This window comes from Rutilus rutilus (genome assembly GCF_951802725.1).
Source record: "Rutilus rutilus genome assembly, chromosome: 9".
NCBI classification, from domain to species: domain Eukaryota; kingdom Metazoa; phylum Chordata; class Actinopteri; order Cypriniformes; family Leuciscidae; genus Rutilus; species Rutilus rutilus.
This window is the reverse complement of record NC_140223.1, coordinates 31,057,783-31,074,620: the sequence shown is the minus strand read 5'-3', so window position 1 is coordinate 31,074,620 and position 16,838 is coordinate 31,057,783. Positions and strand designations below refer to the sequence as shown.

The following is a 16,838-nucleotide window of genomic DNA, read 5'->3' as shown; positions in this document are numbered from 1 at the left end:
TGTAACACAAACTTTCACTGTTTTTGTAGGTTACCTCAGAATGAATACTTGAAAGTAACTGACTGGAGATTGAAATTAACGGTACTTGATATGTGTCTGCAAGTGCCTGTTTTAAAGAATGAAATCACAAAGACATCTATGGATACATTATACTCTTACATATCCTATGGAAATTGTGATTTCCTGTTGGATCTTTATTTGCATATGAAAGTCTATGAGAGTCAAACAGGCAGGAGTGTCCTTCCAACATTACAGGTAATTTTTCAGTCAGCTCCTGCAGTCTGGAGAATAAAGCTCTCAGAGAGAAAGAGCTCCATCCTCCTAGAAGTGCTGAAACTCCAAACAGAGAAGAAACCAGTAGAGCTGATAGACTGGACAGATGAAGAGAGTGAAGTGAGGGGATTCCTCCAGTGTCTGCCCTACATCTCACAGCTCAGGTGAGACTCTCATGGGGAACAGACCAACCATGCTTGATTATTGTATTCAGTGCTCATGAATTTAATGTACAGTGTATGTTAGGAAGACAATATATATGTGAACCAGAATTGAAAACACTAAGTTGCATAAAGTTAAACGTCTTAGACTAGTCTTACAAGTTAGTCATCTAATTATTTTATTCAAGACTGATCATAAAGAGGTATATTGGTGTAATTTGAGTCTGAAAAGTAAGTCTGATTAGCCCTAACTAACTGCTAGTTGTTCAGACTAGTTCTTGTGCAGTGTTGGGCAGTAACTAGTTACTAGTGATGCATTACAGCAGGGGTGGGGAACGTTGGTCCAGGAGGGCCATTGTCCTGCAGAGTTTAGCTCCAACCCTGAAAAAAACTCACCTGATTGTAGCCTTTAGTGATCCTGAAGACATTGATTAGCTTGTTCAGGTGTGTTTGATTAGGGTTGGAACTAAACTCTGCAGGAGAGTGGCCCTCCAGGACCAACGTTCCCCACCCCTGCGTTACAGCAATATTACTTTCTCTGGTAACTAGTGTAACTAATAACATTTATTTTTTTGTCACAATTGGTAATGATTTGAAATTCAAAAATCCAATCATCCCTATCAATTTTCATAATCGTTGTTGTGTGTGTGCGCTCATGACTTCACCAACACAGCAAGCTGGCTTTGTCTGAAGATGGAGAAGCTCAGATCATATAGCGGCTGGAAATACAGCCTTTGTGTTCATTTTTCTATGTTGCTGCTTTATTAAATAACAGAAGTTATTTAATAAAATCATGGCTTGTCATCAGTTTGAGACAGTTGTACTCTTCGTTTATTTGAAACTTTCATGGATTCACAAGCTGCAAAAATTATGCAATTACCAATTTTTTGGAGGTGTAATGGAAAAGTGTTGTAACTAGTGTAATTAATTACTGTTGGCCGAGAGTAATAAGTAAAGTAATAATAATATTTTTGAAAGGAGTAACTAGTAATGAGTAAATTATAAATGTTTTGAGTAACGAGCCCAACACTGTTCTCATGACACAGTTTTAACTAAGCGTCTCTGTTTCTGCATCTGCCGCTGGCAGTCGTGTTGTAAGTAAATCTGTTGTTCAAATCCTTCTCTCACTCTTGTTCAGTCAGTCTCTGTAGAGATTGATTTTGTTCATGTATTTCTATTGTATCAGCTTCATGCAGCTCACAGTATGTTTATATATGTGGTTATAATCGAGTTACAGTGGGTTTCTGCATAGTAAATATACATCACACAATACATTATCAAATATTCACAGGATCTGAGCCTCTTCATTTTGGGGTCACACTGTCCCCTTCATGGTCAAAAGTGACCAAAGCTTTAAAATGTAAAAAAAAATTTTTTTAAATCAGTGTAATATTTTTTGTTCAGTAATAATTTTTGATTATTATTTAGAATTTTGAGAGGATTTTATGATACAATGCAATTTTTATAAAATTTTATGAGCTATTTTTTCCATTAAAATGAATATAATAATTTTTATTTTATTTTTTTTAATAAATGCAATATTATGAAAGCCTTTAAAATACACTTTTAAAGTGAGAATACGTAGTGTCACCTGGACGCGTTAAAAAACAAAAACATGTGATGTCATGGTGTTACCACCTATAGCTCCCTATATAAATATAAACAAACACTTTGATTGGCTTTGATTGTGTGTGTGTGTGTGCGTGTGTGTGTATGTGTAAGAGAGAGAATGGGAGTCTTTTGGGTTTTTTTGGTTTATGATTTATTGATTTTATTTCACAATTCGCATATTCTTAAAATCTGCTCTGATGCAGTCTTACCAGTTCATTTGTGTGTGTGTGTGTGTGTGTGTGTGTAAGATTACTGATGTGATGTAATACAGGACAAAACAGCACTTGACTTTAATGGAGCTCTAGATTAAGTGTTTACTGTCAAATCAGAAAACAAACTGTGTAGAAACTGTCTGATGCAGGTTTATCTTCATATCAACTCAATATGTGCCAATTACATGTACTTGAAATGAAAGGTTTGATGAAATTAAATTACTCAAAATTTTAATAGGATTTAGATTCCAAAAGATAGAAGCTATACAGAAATACTTATTTTACTAAATTCAATTTAGGATTATATTTTCACTTTTATTCAATATTTTATATTCTCCTACACTGGACAATAAAGTGATAATTATGTGTGTGTCTCCACAGATTTTGTGACATTATACACATGGATATCAAAGCTGCTGTAAAGTTTCTGCTGAATCTGTTTGTTTCAGCATCAGAGTTTGATGCAAATACAGAAGAAAATTACACTGAACTATTAACATCTGTGTGCAGCTACACATCTTTCCCCTGTGATGAGAATTATTATGAAGATACTGAGTATGAGATTCATCAGTGTGATTTCCTGCTGGATCTGTGTTCACATGTGAAGGACTATGAGACTCAAACAGGCAGGAATGTCCTTCCAGCATTACAGCCAGTTTATCAGTCAGCTCCTGCAGTCTGGATAATAAAGCTCTCAGAGAGAAAGAGCTCCATCCTCCTAGAAGTGCTGAAACTCCAAACAGAGAAGAAACCAGTAGAGCTGAGAGACTGTACAGATGAAGAGAGTGAAGTGAGGGGATTCCTCCAGTGTCTGCCCTACATCTCACAGCTCAGGTGAGAGTCATGGGGAACAGACCAACCATGCTTGATAATTGTATTCAGTGCTCACAATAAAATTAATGAATGTAATGTATATGTTGGGTAGACGATATACAGTGCTGCATGAATGTTTTGTGAACCCCTTTCAGAATCTGCGAAAATGTGAATAATTTTACCAAAATAAGAGGGATTATACAAAAAGCATGTAATTTATTTAGTGTTGTCCTGAATAAGATATTTTACGTAAAGATGTTTACATATAGTCCACAAGCCAGCATCTTTTGCATATTTGAACCCTTTCCAGCAGTGACTGTATGACTTTGAGATCCATCTTTTCACACTGAGGACAATTGAGGAACTCAAACACTACTATTAAAAAAGGTTTAAACATTCACTGATGCTTCAGATGGAAACATGATGCATTTAGAGCCAGGGGTGAACACTTTTGAACAGGATGAAGATGTCCAAATTTTTCTTATTTTGTTTAAATATATATTTGTTTTAGTTGTGTTTGAGTCCCTCAATTGTCCTCAGTGTGAAAAGATGGATATCAAAATCATACAGTCACTGCTGGAAAGGGTTCAAATATGCAAAAGATGCGGGAAAACTGAAGAATTTGCGGGACCTGTAGGATTTTTCGGAAGAGCATTGTGCAGTTTAACTGCTCAGGACAAACAAGGGACTCAACAACAACCATCACAAAACAAAAAAACAGTCGTGGACCATCCAGGTAACAACACACAGTATTAAGAATTAAGGGTACATAAACTTTTGAACAGGGTCATTTTTATAAATTCAGCAATTTTTGAATCTTGTGGACTGTCATGATATATTGAGCGGACAATGTGGTGAATTGACAGTCTCTTAGTTTTATTCAACATACGCAGCAGCAGAACAAACTCACTGTCGTCTCTGTGACTCTTTAGCTCCGCCCCTGTTGCCCAGCAACCCTGGAGCAAACAGTCAATCACAATCTTCTGTGTACACATATCACCACATGGACTATATGTAAACATCTTTAATGTAAAATATCTTATTCAGGACAGCACTAAATAAAAATAGCATTCATTTTGTATGATCCCTCTTAGGCTGCGTTTTCACTTGGACATGCGACCTGTATCCGGATGTTGTCCACATACACATTGAAAAGACAAGTGTAAACGCGCTTCTGAAAGGAATGTTTTCCGATCAGCGTGTCCAGGTTCGGAGGTAGTCGAGGACGCATTGTGATCGGATCTCAGTGTAATGTAAACGCAATCCAGCCATCGTGTCTGCATTCAGTCGAGTGCGAAGTACATCGCAAATATACTGAAATGTTTGCCTTCGCACCCGAAAGTTGCAGAACCATTCATTTTCTGTAAAGAACGCGCATTTTTCCCACCACAGCTGGCAACATTCTCGGACCCATACGTTTCTCTGTACCGTTTCCATTACGGCATCTATCCACATTAATAGTACTTGCAGCCTCTTCATCCTCCACATTCTCCTCATTTTGCGAGATTTGTAAAATGTCCCCCGACTGAAAACTGTTTTTAAAAGAAAACGTACTCGGTTACTGCAGCAGCCTATCGAGCGAGGCCTAGCGTGACGTCAGACCCAATGAGGGTGCTTTGCGCCCACTGCGTCACGTCCCGCCGAAACGGGCGTGGCTTAGGCCTATAAATCCGCTCGCGGGCAGCTGATATCTGGTTTTTCATCGCCGAAGCTAACCAGAGCGTGTGCATGCACGGCAAGATACGCAGTACTCGTTCCCTCTTCTAGAGAGAACCGAGGTTACGTTAGTAACCGAGTACGTTCTCTTACGAGAGGTCTCTCGTACTGCGGAAGTATCTTACGCTAGGGGACCCAATGTAAAACGCCGTGCGTGCTGGGATCTGACACCAAAGACCCAAGGGCGAAAGCCCGGGTTCATATAGTGCATAATCACCAGGGGAACTCACAGGGAGTCCGGGAAGAGGGAGGGGCAGAGCCGCGCTCTTCCACATATAGCAGCGTCCCTCAGACGCAAATTACATCATACAGACAGGGCGGAGCACGGCCTGAACTGATGGAAAAATTGTGGGTCTTATTCATTGCCCATAGCATTTCGTGGTCGATCAGTGAGCAGTGCTCAGCAGACACAGTATTCTGAACCGATAGCATCAGAACAGACAGTACTGGTATATTCAGACCGACAACAGCCTGGCCTGTAAGGCGGGAACCTCTAGGTTATAAAACCTTATAAATGTAGACGGGGAGGCCCAGCCTGCCGCCATACATATATCTTGCAAGGCAATCCCACTTGACCAGGCCCACGATGAAGCCATGCTTCTCGTGGAGTGCGCTCTGACGCCCAACGGGCACTGCATACCCTTGGAAGTGTACGCCAGCGCAATGGCGTCAACTATCCATCTGGATAGGCTCTGTTTCGACGCGGCTAGTCCCTTGGAACGTCCGCTGAACGAAACAAAGAGCTGCTCCGTCTGCCTGAAGACAGATGAGCGAGACCCATAAGCTCTTAATGCCCTGACTGGGCAAAGGAAGCTCGCGTCTCCTTCCTCGTCAGAGACCGGTAGGGTTGACAGGGAAATGACCTGCGCCCTAAACGGTGTGTTGAGGGATTTTGGAACATAACCTTGCTTAGGTTTGAGTATAACTCTTGAGTCATTAGGCCAAAGCTCCATGCACGTCGCGCTTACTGAGAGTCCCCTATGCGCTTCACTGAAGCGAGAGCCAGAAGAAACACTGTCTTGAAAGACAGGTGTTTAAGATCAATCGTCTGTAAAGGCTAGAATGGGTCACCTTTCACGGCTTCCAGCACCGTAGAAAGGTCCCATACAGGGACTGAGGGAGGTCTGGGAGGATTCAGTCTCTTAGCTCCTCTAAGGAAGCGGATGACTAAATCGTTCCTTCCTATTGACTGACCAAGCGTTGTTCCCGAGAACGCTGCTATGGCCGCCACATACACTTTGAGCGTGGAAGGGGTCCTGCCCTTATCCAGCAGCTCTTGTAGGAAGGAGAGAACCTCCATCACCCCACAGTCTGGGGGCGACACGCCACGAGCTGTACACCAGCTGGAGAACACTGACCAGAGGTCAGCGGGTACCCGTTGATGGCCCAAACATGAAGGGACCACAGCTCTGGGCGCGGATGCCAAATCGAGCCCTTGGCCTGAGAGAGGAGGTCCCTCCTCACTGGCACTGGCCATGGGGCAGTGCTCGCTAGCTGTATCAGAACTGGGAACCAGGGTTGGTTTTTCCAGAACGGCGCTACGAGTAGCACTGAGCATCCTTCTTCCCTGATCCGTTCTATCACCTGAGGCAGGAGAGAGACGGGAGGAAAGGCATAGAGCGGGTGGCGGGGCCATACATGAGCCAGCGCGTCCCTGCTCTTGGAGAAAAATTCCAGACAATGAGCGTTTTCTTGAGACGCGAACAGGTCTACTTCCGCTCTGCCGAATTTCTTCCACAGCAGCTGGACTGTCTGTGGGTGTAGAGACCACTCGCCTGTTGGAACATTGTTCCTGGACAATCTGTCCGGTCCTACGTTTAGGAGCCCTGGCACATGCGCTGCTCTCAGCGAGAGCAGGTTGCGCTGAGCCCACACCAGGAGGTGTTCTGTCAGCCTGTGCAGGTTTCGGGACCTGAGGCCGCCCTGGCGATTTATGTAGGACACCACAGACATGTTGTCCGAGCGGACCAAGACGTGGTGTCCTAGTATTTGGGGACAAAAACGCGTCAGCGCGTTCTCCACTGCCAACATTTCGAGGCAGTTTATACGTAGAAGCTTCTCCCGTTCTGACCATTGGCCGAAGAACGGTCTGCCCTCGAGCAGCGCTCCCCATCCCGAGGTGGATGCGTCCGTAGACACTACCTTCACACTCGAGGAAGTCCCCAGGCTTACACCTGATTGGTACCAATCGTTTGCTTTCCAAGGTTTCAGAGCTGCGATGCATTTCTGATTGACCTTGAGACGAAGCAGACCGGAAGCCCACGCTTGGCGCGGTACTCACGCTTTCAGCCAGAACTGTAGCAGGCGCATGCGAAGCAAGCCCAGCTGAAGTACTGATGATGCTGAGGCCATGAGACGATCCTCTGAAATTTCCTGAGCGGGACAGATGCGCCGCAGCGGAAAGAGCTCGCTGCGCGCTGAATGTCTAGTACGCGCTGTGGTGACAGTCGCGCTATCATAGACAGCGAGTCCAGTTCTGTGCCCAGAAAAGATATTATCTGTCTGGGGGACAGGGAACTCTTCGCCCAATTGACTCTGAGACCTAGATTCTCGAGGTGATCGAGCAAAATGGTCCTGTGCTCTATGAGCACCGAGTGAGATTGAGCTAGAATCAGCCAATTGTCCAAGTAGTTCAATACTCGCATGCCCTGTAGTCTGAGGGGTGCGAGCGCTGCGTCCATGCACATCGTAAATGTACGGGGTGCTAGGGACAAGCCGAACGGTAGGACTGAGCACTGATATGCCTGGCCCTCGAAGGCGAATCTCAAATATCGCCTGTGACGTGACGCTATCTGTATTTGAAAATCCGCGTCTTTCAGATCTATTGACACAAACCAATCTCCTCGGCGAATCTGCGGGAGGATTTTTCTGGTCGTGAGCATTCTGAACTGTCGCTTTGCAAGCACTCTGTTTAGTTGCCTTAGATCTAGTATGGGTCTGAGACCCCCGTCTTTTTTCGGTACCAGGAAGTATCTGCTGTATAGCCCCCCTTCGCTCTGAGCTTGAGATAATGGCTCTATGGCCCCTTTGCTCAATAGTTTCAAAATTTCGGCTCGAAGTAGGTGTACTACTTCTGTTTTTACCGTGGTCTCGACACGCGTCGCATAACGGCGCGGGCCCGGGCGTCGGCGAAACTGTAGCGAATAGCCTCTTTCTATAATGTCTAGCACCCACTTCGAAACCCCGGGTAGCCTTGCCCATGCATCTGCACGAATGGCTAGGGGTTGAATGCGAAGCGTGCTCTGGTCGCTCAGCGACAGAGGGGCTTCGGTGTGCTGCAACATAAGCGTCGCGCTTATGACATTTGAGGCAGAGGGCGCGCTGAGCACTGCGCTTTTTACGGCACGGCACCACAGCGGGCGGAGGTGCAGTCTCAGCGAAATATGCCAGGCGAGGCCTCAGAGTCGCTATAGGCAGTAGCTCGCAATGAGGGCAGTCGCCGTCAGCGAGCGCGAGAGCTGCATGATCCTCACCCAGGCAGGAAACGCAGATCACATGGCGGTCCCCGTCGCTGAGTGTGGCTCTGCACGAGCCGCAGGAAGGCATCTTTAAAAAGACGCAAGCTCTTTTAGACAGTGTGTGTCGCGGCGGTGAACACACACACAGCAGAGAGTGTAAAGGATATAGGCGCCGGATAGCGCAGCAGGAAGGCGATTGAAGGCGGCGCGGCCAGCGACTTCAGTGACCACTCGTCCCGCTGCAAAGGCTTCCTCAGACGGCACGGCTTCTCTCCGGATCCAGCGATGCGTGTGCTTCGCTGAAGAGATGAAAAATCAGATATCAGCTGCCCGCGAGCGGATTTATAGGCCTAAGCCAGACCCGATCTGTTATCCAGATACTGAAGCCACTTGATGTGGACATGTGTAAACGCACCCTGTCCTTATTGGCTTATGATCCAATCTGCTTGATCGGATCACAGTGATTGCATGTTAATGCCAAGTGTAAACGCAGCCTTATTTTGTTAACATTATTCACATTTTCACAGATTCTGCAAGGGGTTCACAAACCTTCAAGAAGCTGTGAGCGTGAACCAGATTTGAAAACACTAAATTGAAGTGTGGTCATATTTTTATTCAATACTGATCATAACTATTTAAACCAATTACATAAAAAGGTAGATTGGTGTAATTTAAATCTGTAAAGAAAGTCAGATTAGCCCTAACTAACTGCTAGTTGTTCAGACTAGTTCTCATGACACATTTTTAACTAAGCGTCTCTGTTTCTGCATCTGCCGCTTGTTGTAAGTAAATCTGTTCAAATCCTTCTCTCACTCTTGTTCAGTCAGTCTCTGTAGAGATTGATTTTGTTCATGTATTTCTATTGTATCAGCTTCATGCAGCTCACAGTACGTATATAGATGCGGTTATAATCGAGCTACAGTGGGTTTCTGCATAGTAAATATACATCACACAATACTTTATCAAATATTTGCAAGAATAAAAAACATCACACATTACTCTTGACTTTCACAATTAGTGCTCAACGATGAGGCCAGTTGTATTCTGATTAACATACTGGATGAAGTCAAGATACAATCACATTATCTGTTGCCTGTTCATCCGTCTTCAGAAACACCAAACCAGTACAATTTCAACTGGACTAAAAAATGTAGATAACACTTTAAGAGACTAATAATAATAAAACTAATAATATTTTAGCCCAACTGAAATGTAATGTTTAAAGTGCATGTAAACGTGATTACTGATGTGACGTAATACAGGACAAAACAGCACTTGACTTTAATGGAGCTCTAGATTAAGTGTTTACTGTCAAACCAGAAAACAAACTGTGTAGAAACTGTCTGATGCAGGTTTATCTTCATATCAACTCAATATGTGCCAATTACATGTACTTGAAATGAAAGTTTTAAGCAAATTAAGTAAGTTACTCTAAATTGTAATTGTATTTAGATTCCAAAACATAGAAGCTATACAGAAATACTTATTTTACTAAATTCAATTTAGGATTATATTTTCACTTGTATTCAGTATTTTGTATTCTCCTACACTGGACAATAAAGTGATAATTATGTGTGTCTCCACAGATTTTGGGACATTATCTACATGGAGAGCGAAGCTGCTGTAAAGTTTCTGCTGAATCTGTTTGTTTCAGCATCAGAGTTTGATGCAAATACAGAAGAAAAATACACTGGACTATTAACATCTGTGTGCAGCTACACATCTTTCCCCTATGATGAGAATTATTATGATACTGAGTATGAGATTGATCAGTGTGATTTCCTGCTGGATCTGTGTTCACATGTGAAGGACTATGAGACTCAAACAGGCAGGAGTGTCCTTCCAGCATTACAGCCAGTTTATCAGTCAGCTCCTGCAGTCTGGAGAATAAAGCTCTCAGAGAGAAAGAGCTCCATCCTCCTAGAAGTGCTGAAACTCCAAACAGAGAAGAAACCAGTAGAGCTGATAGACTGGACAGATGAAGAGAGTGAAGTGAGGGGATTCCTCCAGTGTCTGCCCTACATCTCACAGCTCAGGTGAGAGTCTCATGGGGAAAATTACACTCATAGCTTGATTCAGTTTATTTTAATGTTGTCATTTAAATGCATGTCAGATCCATTAGTGATGTAAGCTTAATTTCTATTGTTTTAATGTACCGGTAGCTGAAGATTTTAGCTGTAAGACTGTAAGACACACCTGTTGTTTTGATACCTATTAAAGGGATACTCCACTTTTTTCAGAAATATGCTCATTTTACAACTCCCCCAGAGTTAAACAGTTGAGTTTTACCGTTTTAGAATCCATTCAGCCGAACTCCGGGTCTGACGGTACCACTTTTAGCATAGCTTAGCATAGATCATTGATTCAGACGAGTCCAGTAGCATTTCTTTCAAAATGACCAAAGAGTTTCAATATTTTTCCTATTTAAAACTTGACTCTTCTGTAGTTAAACCGTGTACTAAGATCGACGGAAAATGAAAAGTTGCGATTTTCTAAGCCTATATGGCTAGGAACTACTCTCATTCCGGCGTAATAATCAAGGAACTATGTGGCTGTACCATGAGTGCAGCAGGCGTAGTGATATGACGCAGCGCCTAAAAATAGTCCCCAGCTCGGTAACTTCTTCCAACGTGACCGGGACTAAGTTTGTCTAACCTATTAGACCTATTTTCAGGCGCTGCGTCATATCACTATGCCTGCTGCACTCATGGTACGGCCGCACAGTTCCTTGATTATTACGCCGGAATGAGAGTAGTTCCTAGCCATATAGGCTTAGAAAATCGCAACTTTTCATTTTCCGTCGATCTTAGTACACGGTTTAACTACAGAAGAGTCAAGTTTTAAATAGGAAAAATATTGAAACTCTTTGGTCATTTTGAAAGAAATGCTACTGGACTCGTCTGAATCAATGATCTATGCTAAGCTATGCTAAAAGTGGTACCGTCAGACCCGGAGTTCGGCTGAATGGATTCTAAAACGGTAAAACTCATCTGTTTAACTCTGGGGGAGTTGTAAAATGAGCATATTTCCGAAAAAAGTGGAGTATCCCTTTAATTTTTTTAGTTCCTACTGTTTACATTCACTTGAGATGAAACTGACTGCATTACATTAATATTGAGCCATGAAACACACTAAGAGCAGAAAAGTAATGAAATCAACCATTCAACTTTGATATGATGTTTGTAATTATTTAAATATTTTCACTCTATTTTAAATACAGTCATATATTCAAAAATAATATTTTCAACCCTCATTTTGACCTTTTGTCACAAACACTCGGTTTAAGTGCTACATCTCCTTTAAGACTTGTCAGTAAACGGCCACTGTTATGATTGGCTAAGGTCATTTCATAGGAAAAAGTATCAGAGCCTCGAATATTGCATGCACGTGAGTGTTTTGAAACCATTATACATAAATATAAATCCTGCTAATACATTATCCTGCTGTCAGATCCAATAGAGTTGCCATTGCTCTATCTTTCAATAAACGTTTCTTTCCAAACTCTGCATTAAATTGTGCCTGATTACAAAACCAAGTCTGTAGTGAAATGGTCAGAACAAACATAATCTTCCAACATGATCCTAGACATTGTTTAATAATAAACCATCCATTTGTTCCTAATGCTGGAGTCATTCAGAAGGCTGTGCAGATCTTCCCTAACATCTTAATCTTTAACTAGTTTAAAACTTGCAGTGAGCTTCAGGTGCCTGTTAACATGAGCACCTCTATAGTCTTGGTTGAGTTGCTCTCTCTTTCTTGTCACTTCATTGTTCTCCACTACTGGACAGGTTACCAAAATGAAATGTTAAAGTAGGTGTTGATGTGTTGTTGTGGAGTTGGTCAGATGAAAATATCTATCACAGTCTAATGTCACAATGTGGAGGAAGTAGAAAAGTCATTTAGCAGCTTGATATCAACTTATGACAATTTTTGGGGGGTCTGAAAAGTTGTTTTCGCTGTAGAATGACATCTTATATGTCAAAAGATCAAAGAAAATGTGATTCCTCATTCCATAAATGCTTTATTGGTCAAACATAATACTGTGGCTTATTCACCAGAGAAAAGGGGAAAATGTGGCCCTACTAATATCAACTTTGGTAACTAGGGATGTATGATTTAGACAAGAAGTCTCAGCTAGACAATACCTCTTCTGAAACGTGTTGGTCTTGTGTTGTGGCGACTAACAACTGGATCTGGCAACACATCTGTTTGTGATCAGCGGTTCTGTGTTTCCTGAGTTTATAATGTTTTCTTCCACACAGCGAGACTCACAGCTGATTATATTTCGGTCTCTAGATATCTGGGGAATAAATGGAATTGGTTGACAGTGTAAATGCAGCCAAAGTCTTTACTAATGCATCAGTAATGGTGGAGCAACCATCTGTCTGACAGAGATTTACAGTAACAGCAACTGAATCTGTTAATTAAATTAATAATGTAGAACTTGTGGTTTCAGGAAATTATTTAAATTACTGTATTTGTTTCATTATGTTTCACAGTTTATTTGCAGTTATGCACTATTTTTTTGTTTGAAGAATGTGATTGATTTCAACTAGTGTGGCTCCATTTGCCAATAATCATTTGATATTTTGCTACAAAAAAATGCAAGTCCACCTCAGAGCAAAACTGAAAACTAAAGATAATTATTAAAACGTCTGTTCATCACTTTTCACTGTTCAATTACACTGACCTTAGGTATTATCTGACAAACTGCTTGATTAATTTCAAGAATCTTTATTTGTCTCCTTTGTCATCTCTTACTGAATCTTGTTAATTTTTTCTTTAGATTTGTTGAACCACAGAATAAATCATCTGAATCATGGGAGAAAAGAAAGAGATTAATACTGGATTTGTGTCTGCAAGCTGCTGTTCACCAGAAAGAGACAACAGAAGAAACTGTGAAGAAACTGCTGTCATCAGTGAATTATGTGAAATGTGATTTCCTGCTGGATCTGTGTTCACATGTGAAGGACTATGAGACTCAAACAGGCAGGAGTGTCCTTCCAGCATTACAGCCAGTTTATCAGTCAGCTCCTGCAGTCTGGAGAATAAAGCTCTCAGAGAGAAAGAGCTCCATCCTCCTAGAAGTGCTGAAACTCCAAACAGAGAAGAAACCAGTAGAGCTGATAGACTGGACAGATGAAGAGAGTGAAGTGAGGGGATTTCTCCAGTGTCTGCCCTACATCTCACAGCTCAGGTGAGAGTCTCATGGGGAACAGACCAATAAATCTAATTTTAATTTAATTTAATTTAGCTGGTAGACATTTCATTCAATAGTATTTTTTCCATGAGTAAAAGATGACAAATTTGTCATTTTTGGGTGAACTATCCCTTTAATGTGGTAAGAGAGTTAAATGACAACATTAACAGGTCATGTCTCTGTTTCCATAGATTTTGTAAAGACACTTTGGATGAAGAAGTCAAGAAAGAATTAGCATTCAAGTTTCTGGTGAATCTGAGTGTTGCAGCGACAGAGGAGAACAACACTGAACTACTGACATCTGTGATCAGCTGCACATCTTTCTATTATTCTGATGATAATAGTAATGATGATGATGATGAATTACATAAAGAGCATCTGACTGAAAAATCACATCTCCTGCTGGATCTGTGTTCACACGTGAAGGACTATGAGACTCAAACAGGCAGGAGTGTCCTTCCAGCATTACAGCCAGTTTATCAGTCAGCTCCTGCAGTCTGGAGAATAAAGCTCTCAGAGAGAAAGAGCTCCATCCTCCTAGAAGTGCTGAAACTCCAAACAGAGAAGAAACCAGTAGAGCTGATAGACTGGACAGATGAAGAGAGTGAAGTGAGGGGATTCCTCCAGTGTCTGCCCTACATCTCACAGCTCAGGTGAGAGTCTCATAGGGAACAGACTAACCATACTTGATTATTGTATTCAGTGCTCACAACAAATTAATGAAATCAATATATATGTTGGGTAGAAAGTATATGTGTGAATGTGAACCAGAATTGAAAACACTGAACTGAAGTGTGGTTTTGTCGACACCACAGCGGCCGGATGCATAAACTTCTTATATTCTTACAAGTTAGTCATCTCATATTTTTTTCTTCAAGACTGATCATAACTGTTTTAGCCAGTTACATAAAAAGGTATATGTCATTTTATCTGAAAAAAGTAAGACTGATTTTCCCTAAATAACTGCTAGTTGTTCAGACTAGTTCTCATGACACAGTTTTAACTAAGCGTCTCTGTTTCTGCATCTGCCGCTTGTTGTAAGTAAATCTGTTCAAATCCTTCTCTCACTCTTGTTCAGTCAGTCTCTGTAGAGATTGATTTTGTTCATGTATTTCTATTGTATCAGCTTCATGCAGCTCACAGTATGTTTATATATGCGGTTATAATCGAGTTACAGTGGGTTTCTGCATAGTAAATATACATCACACAATACTTTATCAAATATTCACAGGATCTGAGCCTCTTCATTTTGGGGTCACACTGGCCCCTTCATGGTCAGAAGTGATCAAAGCCTTAAAATGTAAAAAAAAAAAAAATTCAGGATAATCAATGTAATATATTTTTGTTCAATAATATTTTTTGATTATTATTTAGAATTTTGAGGGGATTTTATGATACTATGCAATATTTATACAATTTCATGAGCTTTTTTTACATTAAAATTAATATATATATATTATTTTTTATTTTTTATTTTTTTTATGCAATATAATGAAAGCCTTTAAAATCCAATTTTTAAAGTGAGAATAGTGTCACCTGGAGGCGTTAAAAAGTAAAGACGTGTGATGTCATGGTGTGACCACTTATAGATCCCTATAGAAATCTATAGAGAGGCTTTTGGATTCTCTACAATTTATGTTTTATAAACAAATACTGTGAGTGGGTGTGTGTATGTGTGTGTGTGTGTGTGGGTGTGTACTTGGATGTCTATTTTGCACTCTAAAATGGTTTGGAGATTAACCTCTTCATTGCTGTTTTTTTTTCTTTGCATCATGGCTGATTTGTAGTTTGTACCACCAAAAGATTCTCTGAGTTTTCTTATTTCCCATTCATTTCCAATGTCTGTCATTTTTGACTGTGAAGGAGCCAAGTCTGACTTTTTTCCCCACAAACCTTCAACATATCCATATCATGTTAATGATATTTTTGTGTGTTCACATAGCTAATGCGACAAAAGTCACCAAGTGTCATCCCATTCCGATGAAGCAAAAAAAAAAAATACATTTCAAAACGTAACATTTTTCAGTCAGGTCCGACCAAAGAGGCTCAGAGTGTTAAAAAACATCACACATTACTCTTGACTTTCACAGTTAGTGGACAACGACAGGGCCAAATGTAGATTAACATGTTGGATGAAGTCAAGATACAATCACATTATCTATTGCCTGTTCATCCGTCTTCAGAAACTACAAACCAGTACAATTTCAACTGGACTAAAACATTTTTACAACATCTTAAGAGACTAATAATGATTTAGCCAAACTGAAATGTAATGTTTAAAGTGCGTGTAAACGTGATTACTGATGTGACGTAATACAGGACAAAACAGTGCTTGACTTTAATAAAGCTCTAGACTGAGAGTTCACTGTCAAATCAGAAATCAAACCGTGTAGAAACTGTCTGTCTGACGCAGGTTTATCTTCATATCAACTCAATATGTGCCAATTACATGAAATGAATGGTTTAAGGAAATTAAATTACTCAAATTCAGTTTTTTTTATTCCAAAAGATAGAATCTATAAAAAAAAAAAAGCTTTATTTACTAAATAATTAATTTAGTATTATATTTATAACACACCACTCTATACACAACCAGCCACTACAGTCCAGTTTATGTTCATATACGTTTTTATATTATTTATTTTAATTCAATCAGTCACTTTTTTCCAATATTTCATATTCTCCTACACTGGACAATAAAGTGATAATTATTTGTGTCTCCACAGATTTCGTAACATTATCGACAGGAAGAGAAAAGCTGTTGTAAAGTTTCTGCTGAATCTGTTTGTTTCAGCATCAGAGTTTGATGCAAATACAGAAGAAAATTACACTGAACTATTAACATCTGTGTGCAGCTACACATATTTCCCCTGTCATGAGGATTATTATTATACTGACTATCAGCAGTGTGATTTCCTGCTGGATCTGTACTCACATGTGAAGGACTATGAGACTCAAACAGGCAGGAGTGTCCTTCCAGCATTACAGCCAGTTTATCAGTCAGCTCCTGCAGTCTGGATAGATCTCTCAGTAAGAAAGAGCTCCATCCTCCTAGAAGTGCTGAAACTCCAAACAGAGAAGAAACCAGTAGAGCTGATAGACTGGACAGATGAAGAGAGTGAAGTGAGGGGATTCCTCCAGTGTCTGCCCTACATCTCACAGCTCAGGTGAGACTCTCATGGGGAACAGACCAACCATACTTGTTTTATTGTACTCAGTGCTCACAATATAATTAATGTAATGTAATTAACTTACATATTTATTAAACAACATGAATGTGAACGTGAACCAGAATTGAATTGTATGTCATCACACTAAAAAAGAAAACACTACATTGACGTGTGGTTTTCCATAGTCGAACTACAATCTTCATCTCTCTGTCCAAATAAACCTG

At 40.7% G+C, this 16,838-nt stretch overlaps 1 protein-coding gene across 1 annotated transcript in view; it reads left to right on the top strand.

Moving 5' to 3' along the window:
- The first annotated feature begins 33 nt into the window (after positions 1-33).
- Positions 34-16,838, top strand: part of LOC311296872 (uncharacterized protein) — a 37,322-nt gene continuing 20,517 nt past the window's right edge. Inside the window, exons 1-4 of the mRNA XM_084418856.1 lie at positions 34-437; positions 2,639-3,091; positions 9,831-10,280; positions 13,031-13,441. Of these exons, the coding sequence (XP_084274982.1) occupies positions 91-437; positions 2,639-3,091; positions 9,831-10,280; positions 13,031-13,441 (1,661 nt within the window). The 5' untranslated portion in view covers positions 34-90. The remainder of the gene's footprint in view (positions 438-2,638; positions 3,092-9,830; positions 10,281-13,030; positions 13,442-16,838) is intronic.